Raw genomic sequence first — 12,519 nt, 5'->3', positions numbered from 1 at the left:
ATAAATAAATAATACTTCTAACAGTACAGTAGTATAGTTAGTAGAGGGAAAAAGGTGTTGTAAAGTAAAAAAAAAAAAATTCCAAATAATATTTTATGCGTGTTTGCTACTAATTTTTTTCAGTATAAACTGGGTCTTTATACATGAAAATATGCAGCTGACTTTTAAATTTTAGGATGGACGTCCCTCACATGCTGATGATGCAGTGTACCTGGAAGCGGAGGATGATGGTCCAGATGAGTCCGAGCGTGAGTCGGTGGTTTCCGTCCACGATATCATGTGACCCCATGTTCTCCAGATGCACGCGCTGCTCCTTGAGGAACTGCAGGGCCTTGTCCACGTTCTCCAGACAGTGGATTCGCATGCGACCTTTCGTCGGCTTGGGCTGTGCAGAGATCAGAACGCGTGTGTGAATTAGACTGCTTTATAACATGCATGCATGTTCGTTTTATAATGCATCTTTATTTGAGTTCATTTGAGTGCGGTAAGGGTTAACAGCCATATCCATTGCATGCAGAATCTAGTAACTCGACCCGTGAGACTCAGCGCAGCATGAGTTAATGATGCAGTGGCTTTTGTTCCCGTCGTTCCTGCAGACAGGTTCATCGGCTATTTTTCTTTCTGGCACATTTCTGGAAGGAAAGAAGGTCTCACAGGAAAAGCTACGTGTCAAATGATATGATATATTAAACTCCTCAGGAGGGAACGTCCTATTTTTTACATTAAGGCCAAGTGAAGAAGACCAGAGTGACCACAGTTCTTCAGAACTCTTTGAAATAACGTTGCACGTAGGGGTATGCATGAAACGCATGAAGTTTCCTGGAGCTTTTATATTTTTAGGTCATGTAGAAATGGGTGAATGAGTAACCGGGTTGTTAAACAGCGTTGTGCTTCGGGTGATGCTTATGAGCAGACTTTGAACTGAGGCGCGACTGGAGAAAAGCTGCTGTAAAATTGCATGTATAGTTGTATAAAAACATTTTTTTTTTAATTGAGTAAATAAATGTTTTGTTCCGAAAAACTGTAAAAATAAAATATTTAAAAAATAAAATAAAAATATATAGATATAAATAAAAAAACTAAATATTTTCAGAAAAACTGTCAAAATAAATAAAATATAAAAATAAAATAAAAATAAATAAATAAATACAAATGTGTATTAAAATCAGGGCTTAAAAACAAAAAACTAAAAAAAAACAATTAAATCGGTTCACTCCAAGCAGAATCAGTATTTTAACGTTTCTATTCATGCGTTCCTTCTGTATTATTACCATTCCAAAACCGGTTTGAGTAGAAAGAATACCGGTTAATAACGTTATTTTTTTACTTTTTTTTTTTGTGCCTATAATAATAACAATTACAGCATTTTCTTTACTCACAAAAAAGTATCTTGCGTCTAGTCATAGCCAATACAGATAATCTTTTATAACAAAAAATAATGTACATACAATATATTATTTATAATTTGGAGAAAGCTGTTGTGTGATAAAATGGATGAGCTTGAGAGCAGAGGTCGAGCGGCCCATGTCTCTGGAGGACTGGCTATCCCATCATGCTTAGAGAGACGGCTCAATCAGCAGCTGATCCTCAGTGGACGCGCTTAAGGTGAAGTGACAGCATTTCACTAATGAGCTGCAGGGCAGCGGGGCAGAACGAGGCAGGATGGATATCCATCCTCCCTCTGAGACACGGAGGTGGTACGTTCCTCTCAGAGCAGGTAAGAGGACCTCACACACACACACACACACTAGAGCCCGACCGATATATCGTTTAGCCGATTTTATCGGCCGATATGAGCCTGTCGCCGATATATCGGTATCAGCGAATATGCCGCCGATATTAATTTTTTTTTACAGAACATATAACGCAGATTAAATGCTTCGGAATGGTGTAATTACTTAGTTTGTCCAGCAGAGTGCGCTCCATTCTTTGCTACTGGCGACCCAGGTCAGTGTAGCGTAGAGATGCGCGGATGAGCTCAAACTTCACCCGAGTCCACACCTATATTTGATCATCACATTACAATGATTCTAATTCTTAGTTTTGCATGATGATATGATGAATGGATGGCTCATTTTAACAGTAGATTCAGTGACGTTAGAGACTAGAGCTGATCTGCGCATCACGGCACGCGTCTGCGGCGCATTAAAGCCTGTGTTACGGCCACCGCTCGCGTCCGGTGTAGAATAGAAACCATTATAATCACTGGATTCAGTAAACTGATGCCTCGTTCAATTTATGACGTGCTGACACAAAGTTCAAATGATTTTCAACAGTCGCTTTGTTGCGTCCTGTTGCGGTGCAGACACGGTGTCAGCATAGTTTGTCAGTACAGTCGGTAACGTAGCAGATTGAAAAGTTAGTAGGCTGTCTTTCTGCAGTCCAATAGACGGCAGTGCTGTGGTGGCTTGAGTCTGTTGAATGGTGATTTAACGATCACCACACTTGAGTTATCATTGCAAAAAATGTGTTTATGTATATATATTCTGTTTATGTAGGCTATATGCTGTATTCTATATACAGAACCAGTCAAAAGTTTGGACACACGAATGGGAAGTTTCTACATTTTTTACTCCCTAATATTGGTATCGGCCCCCAAAAAACCCATTATATACATACATTTTAGTTAAATATTTTTGTAAAATGCTATATTTTTTAATAAAATTATATAGATAGACAGATAGATAAGATAAATATAGATATATAGACGTATATAATTTTTTTAATAAAGCTGTCTAATTATAATATATATAATATAAAATGATAAGATAATTTTTTTTTAAATGATATACAGAAAGTCCATCTGAGATTTTTCTTGTAAATGAGCATTTTTATCAGGCTCCTATGCAAATAACTTTGTAGATTTTTGAAAATAAGGTATTCAATAACTGATTAATAACCTTTTCTTTGCCATTAAAGTGAAATTACTGAACCTAAACATAGGAGCCTGATAAAAATGCTCAATTAAAAGAAAAAATTTCAGAATATACAATTCTGGTTTTTATATGAGACAAATGGCTATCATGAAATTGTATTATATCATATTTTAACATAAGCCCTCCATAACCTAAAAAATAATTGTCTATACTATAGAGTGCTGCTAACATGCTTTATTTTATTCGTTATCAAGCATATGTTTGCGATGAATCAGTGTTTTGTTTGGATGCTTGAACTTGCTGTATCTGTGAAGACAAGTCCCACACTCACACACTCACACACTCACACTCACACTCACACTCACACTCACACTCACACTCACACTGCAGAGACTGCAGTGCAAGGCGTGGCATCAGCAGTTTTCTACTGGACGGCTGCATCAGTAAAGCTGCTCTGCCTTTCACAGCAATTTCTGTAAAAGCAAGAGTGATCGTCCTATTAGCCAATCACACGATCAGATCACTGATGAAAGACCAGACCCACAGGCGTCTGATAAAATCCAAATTACAACAATTTCTGTTCACTGAGGACAAAGCCTTACTGAATATCCTGACAAAACCCTTGAAACAGCAAAGTGTGACAAATAATTAATAATTGGCTTGTATGTCTACTGTAAATTTATATTATAATTCTGTTTTCAATCTATCTATCTATCTATCTATCTATGATATATTTTTTTATAATGTATATATAAATAAAATACATATAAAAATATAAAAAATATTTAGAAAAAATATAATATAATATAAATAAATTTTTTTGTTTCATATTTTGTAAAACACTAAATGCATATTTACACAATTTGCATTTTGCACAATATTTATTTAATCAATTACATTTTCTAATTATTTATGTACATAAAGTGGTCTAATTCTAATATATAATTTATTACATTTTATTAAATACATTTATACTCCTATGCAAATAACTTTGTAGATTTTTGAAAATAAGGTATTCAATAACTGATTAATAACCTTTTCTTTGCCATTAAAGTGAAATTACTGAACCTAAACATAGGAGCCTGATAAAAATGCTCAATTAAAAGAAAAAATTTCAGAATATACAATTCTGGTTTTTATATGAGACAAATGGCTATCATGAAATTGTATTATATCATATTTTAACATAAGCCCTCCATAACCTAAAAAATAATTGTCTATACTATAGAGTGCTGCTAACATGCTTTATTTTATTCGTTATCAAGCATATGTTTGCGATGAATCAGTGTTTTGTTTGGATGCTTGAACTTGCTGTATCTGTGAAGACAAGTCCTGACAAAAACAACCATTCAAGCACATGGACAGCGGCCCTGCTGGAGTCAGATTTAATATCTGTGAGATGAATTATGGCCACAGATATAGTTTGATTAAGCAGATAAAGGGGGGGAAGTACTGACACTCTACTCTTGAAGCGTGTTTCTTCATTAAGCGGTTGCTATAGTAAGTGAATCGGAGCACAGACACAGATCACGGTCAGTGCTGGTATTGATGCATTCTAGGTAAAGCTTTCTTCCTCTCGACTTGTGTAAACCAATCTAGACGGGCTGCTTGATAGGGTTTGAAATTCAAGCTACACTTCGAGCCCTCGCCAAAAACGGCGATGAGTTTCACTGCCCTCCACCATGACCGCACCGTGTCAGTGCAAGAGCTTCGCTTCAGGAAAAGTCAAGTGATAGATCACTAAAACGTCTCATTTTAGGATGTGACTCGTGGCCTTGATGAATAAGGCAGGAAATGTCAAAGGAAGGCGTTTCCTTTGTTGGCACACTGACGAGTTATCTTATCGTGAACCTTGAGAGATAGTGAAAGCATGTGTGAACATAAACGCTGCGGTTACACATGGCTCTTTCACACACACTTACTCACTCAATCCTGATGTTTCATATTTCCTATAGAGTTGTTTGTTGAGGCTTCTGTTAACGATCTAGTAAACATTACTTAACCTTCACGATGCATTCAAAATCTGTATGCTATTGGTTTTATAAAACAGTCATGGTCATAACTTAATATTTTTCATTTAAAACCATATCGTATGTGATCAGCAAATTCTCATTAATGAGTGAATATGAAAAAATGTCAACGTTTCCATGTTATTACTGTATTTACCCCTTTTGGTAGAACTTCATTTTACAGTCCTCTTCCGCATGTACATACTATGTACTTGTTATAGTAATTACAATAACTGTTTAATTACTAGGTACTAACCCTGAACTACCCCGAAACCTAACCCATGTAGTTACCTTATATTATCCAATACTTTCTTAGATAAGTACAAGTAAGTGCACGGACTGTAAAATAAAGTGCAACCCCCCTTTTTTATTAATTGAAGAAAACTGAGAAATTCTTTTAAATTTCCAATTACACATAAACTACAACAAACAAACTATGATGCTAAATATTTATATATTTTTGTCCAATACTGGTGATTAATTTTATTAGAATATATCATTGTATTAAATTTATAAGAACATATAATTTGAGAATTACCTGCATTAACCCCAAGATAGTTGAAAAAAAAAACATTGAAAATAGTTCAATTCTTTTGAATTTATAACTCATGCTAGTTCAAAAACAGTCCAAATGTATGAAACCTGCATATTTATTTCTAACAAAAACATCAAAACAACATAAATATTACTCTGGAAAGTTTTCAACAAAATTAATTAATTTTACTTTGCATAAACTCTCACTTACAGATGAAACAAGTGATGAATTTTTCATGCTGCAATGGCTCGTCAATAGCCGTACATATTCATGTTTATCAACAAAATTCAGTCCAGAATTGTGTCAGATATGGGTAAAAGCCTAAATATATTTTACAAAGGTTTTTTGACACTAATATAACTTCATAGATCATTTTACAAAAAGCATTATTTTTGACAAAAAATGTTTTAATTATTATATTGCTTAAAAAATAAATAAAATAAATTATGTGTATTTAGAGGGTCTTAAAGCATTTGCAAAGTTTTGTTCCCTTACTAAAATCTATGGTTTTTTTTGTGCATATTTTTATGCATCTCTTCCGGATCAAGAAGGACCCGATGTGTTATTCAGGACAGAAATACAAGCTTGTTGGTCAATCTGGTTTTGAGTATTCAGCGTCTTATCAGTCTCAGCCCTGTTACAATAGTTTAACTGACGCCCCACAACTGTGTTTCACACACAAAGGTCACGACCTGTTGACACAGATGTTAGAGTTTAACTATGGATCAACTCTGATGAGGAGACGTCTGGCCGTCTGGAAACATACAACTTATGACTTATAGATGATATTAATCTTATTCTATTCAAAATCTCACTGAGAACATGTTTAGGTCAATTCTCACCACTAATATATCTGGATGTATTTGAATTTTGAGTACATGTAAATAAATAATACACTTAAAAGTACAGTAATATAATGTGTAGGAAAAAGTGTTATATGTAAAGTAAGATAAATTATTAAATATATACTAAATATATTTAAAAAAATAAGTATTATATTAAAAATAAAAATAAATAATTAACTAAATAAATAAATGATCAATTTACTAATATATCCAGATTTCTTTTTTTTTGTTTTGTTTTTTAGTTTATTTGCCATTACGATTCTTATTAGATTCTCAAATAAAGCTGAAATAAAATATTAGATTAAAAACAAATGAAAATTAGAAATGTTGCCTTGGCAACAAAATTAAATAAGTTGAAGTAGTAAAATGACTAAAACTACAGCTAAAATTAAAATAAATCTTTTTTTTGCCATTTTTATTAGTTAAAAAATAATAAAAATGGCAAAAGCACAAAACAAAATTACTTTAAAATAAGAAAATAAAAGCTAAATATTAAAAAATAATTCGTAAATGCTATAATAGTATATAAATAATACTAAAACAACACTGGAATAAAGGCAGTCCTGCCATACTACATATTACTAAAACATATATACAAATTTATAAACTTTAAATAATATTTTTGGCAATACATAAGTGACAAAGTGACTAGGCCTCAAATTAAAAATTGTAGGGCAAAAAAGTATGGAATTGTTTTTGTTATTGACATTATAGAATTCAAACATTAGTGTCACTTAATGGAGAATTACATTACTGACAATGCAAAAAAAAATCATAATGGTCCTAAAAAGGCTTAATTTTCTTTATGCAAAACATAATTTTGTATTTCTATTTTGTTGTGAAATATGACCTGGGCATGTTCTTGACAGATTCATCCTTCTAAATGTTCCCCCTCATTATCTTTGTGTTTGTTTGTTCTGATCATATCACAGACTCTACATAGTTTCCATCTGTGTTTTTGTAAGCAGATAACAATAATGCACTCCTGGTGCAAAAAGCTGGTGTTTTAACAGGCTATTTTCTCAAAAGTCTGCGCGTGCTGAGTCTCTGGACAGGAAAGAACCGCTTCAGGCAATTAGATGACGCACATGGTTAATGGCCCGAGAGAAAGCAAAACCACTGGGCTCGTCATCCAAACAGCACTGAAACCAAACACTGCTGGATTTGACTCGGCACAACCGGCCAGCAAAGTCACATTAAACAGGCTTCAGAGACGGAGAATGACAATGACCAAATATGGGCATAGTCTTTATGCTGATTCCGCTGGCCCCGCCCCCTGGCGATGACACCACCAGTCAAACTCACCAGTCTCTCTCCGGACAGAACCTCCAGCAGCTTGATGAGCATCCGTCCATCCCGCAGGTCCATGTAGAGATCCGTGATCCGGCACGACACGCGAGACAGGTGTGAGTTCACCCATTTGGTGAAGGTCTTCTTCTGCACGGCCTCTCGCTCGTCTGCAGGAGCACAATAAAGCGGTTTAGCAGCTGGAACTCAGAATTACAATACTTTCTCCCATGGTTCATAGGGGTTGTTAAGCACTGAGTATGTAATTGTGGGAAAATCACTCTTAACACATGACCTGGAGTGAACCGTAGCAACAGCAATACTATAAAACACCGCAACGATCAAAGGTTGATTAATAATTTCATAAACACGGTTTTTAATATGTTTATAATAATTTATTTCAATCAATTTTAATGCTAAATGATTTACTATAAAATATTATTTAAATAATGATTTAAATAAAACTATTTTAGTTTTACTTTTATAATAATAATAATAATGCACTTATCTAAAAATTATTTTAATTAATTTTGATTCAAAACTATTTAATATAAAAATATAATTTAAATAAATACTATGTGAATACCTTTATAATAATACTACACTTAGCTAAAATGTATTTCAATTAATTTGAAAACAAAATTATTTAACATAAAAATTAAATTTAAATAATGATTTAAATAAAATACAATTTTAATACGTTTAGAATAATAATAATAATAAATACAATTTAGTCCAAAATTATGTAATATTAAATATAATGAAAAAACATCATTTCTAAATACTTATATAATAGTAATTAATAATAATAATATTAATACTACTAATAATAATACAATTATCTAAAATGTATTTTTATTAATTTTAATACAAATGTATTTAATAATTTAAATAAAAAAATATTGTTAAATAAATAGAATAAAAATAATAATAACTCCCCATTATTTCCGTAAACAAACAAAAATATTAAAAAAAAAAGTTTTTCCAAATAATTATTATTTGCCATAATACAATAATACATTTGCCAACAGATTTTACTACGAGTTTTATACGTGCTATGTTTAGAATGGTATGAACTAGATCTTCTAGAAAGAAAGGAGGCCGTTGTAATGATCCACAAACATTGCAACATTTCCCCCCAAAAACATTCCCAAATACTAATGACTTTTTTTCTATGAAGAATCAAATTACTTAAAAATAGTCCGTGTGAAGCCACACATTCAACCGTGTCGCAACCCGAAACCCAGTTGTTCGCCCTGCCAAATGCAGCTCTTTATTTATAACCCTCCCAATTTTCCTGTTATTGCATTCCTCATCTTCACAAAAGACGTAAGCGTCTAATTCAATTGTTGTGGCGAGACGAGAGCGTTTTTTCCTGGTTGACCCTTGTGCGTTAAAGACGACAGGATGAGACCGGATCGCTGGACAAGAGTGACAGAACATGAGGGAGGAAAGACAAGAATGAGGCGAGAGAGAATGGAGTGAGAGGTCGTGTGTGACAGACGGACCCCAAATACAACAAACAGAGGAAGACGAACATCTGCTGATGAAGCAGGACAGAGGCCATACGCATCCACAGCTGGCGCGACATACAGAGTGTGTTTGAGCCTCGATTTCATGCCTGGGTGAATCTCACACAAACTAAACTAAACTAAACTAAACTAAACTAAAATAAAATAAAAAAAATAAAATAAAATAAAATAAAATAAAACAAAATAAAATTCTGTATAATGAAATTGATTTTAAAAAGATGATTAAATAAACTGAAATTAATAAATTGTTTAGGAAATTAAATAAAATAAAATAAATAAAATTCTGTATAATGAAATTGATTTAAAAAAGATGATTAAATAAATTGAAATTAATAAATTGTTTAGGACCATTAAGTTTTTTCACTGTGACATTATTTTCATGATAATTAAGCACTTTTCACCCCCAGCTGATCATTACTGTGATGTCATTTTACTTTCAAGCTTTTATTTTTTAATAATTATGATTTCAATTCACAATATTGTAATTCTTACCAGGATGAATGTGCTTACGTGTCATGAAAATAATAAAAACAATGCAAAACATGTTAGGTCCTAAATTAAAATAATAAAATAAAATAAAAATAAATTTTAATAAATTAAACAATATTTTAGCACCATTAAAAATATTTGAATTGTGAAATTATCTTCATGATAATTAAGAACTTTCTCACTCCCAGCCAGCCGCTCATTCCTGTAATATCATTTTAATGAGTTTTTTTATTTTAATAATTCTCAACATTGTAATTTTTACTGAATGAATGCGAATGTGAATGTGCTTAATTACTATGAAAATAAAGCAAAATAATGAAAACACTGCAAAACATATGTCCTATTTTTTTTTTTCAAATAAAATCAAATAAATACATTTTGTACAATGAAAATGAATTCTTATTAAATAAAAATATATACTTTTTTTAGGACCATTAAGAATTTTTGCACCGTAAATATTATTTTTGATGATAATTAAGCAAATTTTCTCTCCCAGATACACATTACTAAAATGTAATTTTACTTTAGAGCTTTTATTTTTGAATAATTCTCAAAGGCGACAGGCAATACTATAATTTTTACCGTGGTGAAATGTGCTTAAATTTAAAATAATGAAAACAACGTAAAACATGTTAGGTCCTAAAATATGCCTCATTTTCTTCATGCAAAACATTTCTTGTTTATATGTTTTAATTATTTCTCATTTCTTTCTTCTGATTTGAGGGTGAAATATGACCAGACCATGTTCTTGCTGGATTGTGTGATTTCTGCTCATGTATGTGTGTATGTCTGCATTATAGACAATGAGAAACACACTTGAACAGCATGTGCAGAACTGATGATTGATTTTTCCATAGGTGACAGAACAGCTATGAAAGCAAATCTTACATCGAACCATCGTCTCTCACGTCAAGCTTCATACACTCCTATACATACACAGAAAAGGGCTCACCATGTTTCTCATCATCATGTCTCTCTAAACTCTTACTGGATGACAACTAGTGATTTATTTGCATCTGTAAAAACATCTGAGACGAAGATACTCGAATGCAATATAACTGAGAGATTCATTAAACCTTGTGAACTGTTAAAGATCAAACTTCACTTTTCTTCTGGGTTCAGATTAGGGGTGTGCGATATATATCGTCTGCGATAATATCGTAATTGTTGTTTTAATGATGTGCGATTTGACATTATCGAGTATTTTGCAAAAACCATTCAAAACATCCCTACAGAGCGCACGCATACATTACGTGAAGTCTAGACTAGTGCGTGTGCGCATTTAGTGTGTTTTCTTTCACTGCATGATTCAGTCTATTAAAATGCATTTAGAATGATCACAAATTCAAGACATGATGGCAGAAAATGTATATATTTATACCACTTCATATAGTTATTCAATTTCACACGAAGAGTGCCGTTTTTCTCCAAAAATTACCATGATTACAAATGTGACATTGAATTCAATAAACAGTAAACAGTTAATTAAGAGACTTATGTTTTAGACACCATATTGCTTGACACACTCAGCAAAATATCATCTAATTATCGTTATCGATAAAATCCCAGAAAATATCGAGATATAATTTTTTGTCAATATCGCACACCCCTAGTTCAGATACACATGCAAATCACATTTATAAACTCAGTCCAAACCACAATATTTCAGAATGCATGTTTTTCCTGGATGGGGAAAAACTACATATTTCAACACAGCCAGCAAGAAAAACAGATATCTTCTGTTCCTTCCTCTGCTTGAACATCTGATTTGAATATACTTTGCATAATGGAAATGCATTTTAATTAAATACACTTTTTAAATATTTCTTTTAGGACCACTAATAATTTTTGCATCGTAATATAAAATAATAATAATAATAATAAAATAAAATAAAATGTATAATGAAAATGACAAAATACACTGAATGATAAATAAAGGTTTTAATTAATTTTAGGACCATAAAAATGTGTTGCATTGTGAATAAAATAAAATAAAATAAAATAAAAATGATTTCATTATTTTTAGGACAATTAAGAATTTTTGCATTGCAATATAAAATCAAATCAAACTATTTTTATAATCAAAATGCATTTTAATTAAATAATTTTAAAAAATTGCATTATATTTGTGATAATTAAGCACATTTTTGTGCTAATTCTCAATAGCAATTCCTCTACTTGAATGTCTGATTTGAAGATCTGAGCATCTTAATTCATTCAGCTAAGTGTCAAAGTGTCTAGGAGAAAAAACGGAGACATTATAAAGATCTGCACTTTCTCTTTCAGACGACCTGTTTCTGACTTTACAAGCTCTCTCCACCGTTTGGTCTGACGTGCCGCTGAACTATGGCTGCATTGTGAGCGATAGCATCGCAACCAATGCCACCGAACGCTACATATTAGCCGGGCTTGCGGATACTCCCAGAGGACTGTGGGTAGGTCAAACAATGGCGGCAGTGTTCCTCCCCTCAGCCGCGGGGAAGGCTGCAGGAATGCAGCAGCATCTGGACTTAGTGTTGGGTAAACACTGAGCAGAGCGGCTAAATCAAATCAACGGACGTGTTATAAATTCATCAAACACAGCTCATCTAACATATCCAGCCTGTGTATGCCCTCCTAAAGACCAGGTAGCTTAAATATAAATGGCTATATAATACTGTGCTGCACATACAATTTTTTTTAAATTAAATAAATAATGAGTAAATTAAAATTAATACATTTTAGAACCATTAAGATTTTTGGATTGTGAAATTATTTTCATGATAATTAATAATCCCAGGTGCTTATTACTGTACACCATTTTACTTTTGAACTTTTATTTTTAAACAATTCTTAATGGCAATTCTCAATATTTTAATTTTTACTAGGGATGCATCGGGCCCGATACTGGTCTCCTGTACTCGTACTCGTTAAAATGCCCTGATACCAAACGCCGATACCACATAG

General features: G+C 32.6%; 1 protein-coding gene across 1 annotated transcript in view; it reads right to left on the bottom strand.

The window, feature by feature from the left end:
• Positions 1-12,519, bottom strand: part of sptbn1 (spectrin, beta, non-erythrocytic 1) — a 115,636-nt gene that overhangs the window by 45,503 nt on the left and 57,614 nt on the right. The window contains exons 3-4 of the mRNA XM_016446292.1: positions 7,571-7,722; positions 212-385 (exon numbers count right to left, since the gene is read on the bottom strand). Of these exons, the coding sequence (XP_016301778.1) occupies positions 212-385; positions 7,571-7,722 (326 nt within the window). The remainder of the gene's footprint in view (positions 1-211; positions 386-7,570; positions 7,723-12,519) is intronic.

Source organism: Sinocyclocheilus anshuiensis, unplaced genomic scaffold (assembly GCF_001515605.1).
Source record: "Sinocyclocheilus anshuiensis isolate Anshui unplaced genomic scaffold, SAMN03320099.WGS_v1.1 scaffold147, whole genome shotgun sequence".
Classification (NCBI taxonomy): domain Eukaryota; kingdom Metazoa; phylum Chordata; class Actinopteri; order Cypriniformes; family Cyprinidae; genus Sinocyclocheilus; species Sinocyclocheilus anshuiensis.
Note: the sequence above shows the minus strand (reverse complement) of the source record. Positions and strands in the feature narration are given on the sequence as shown.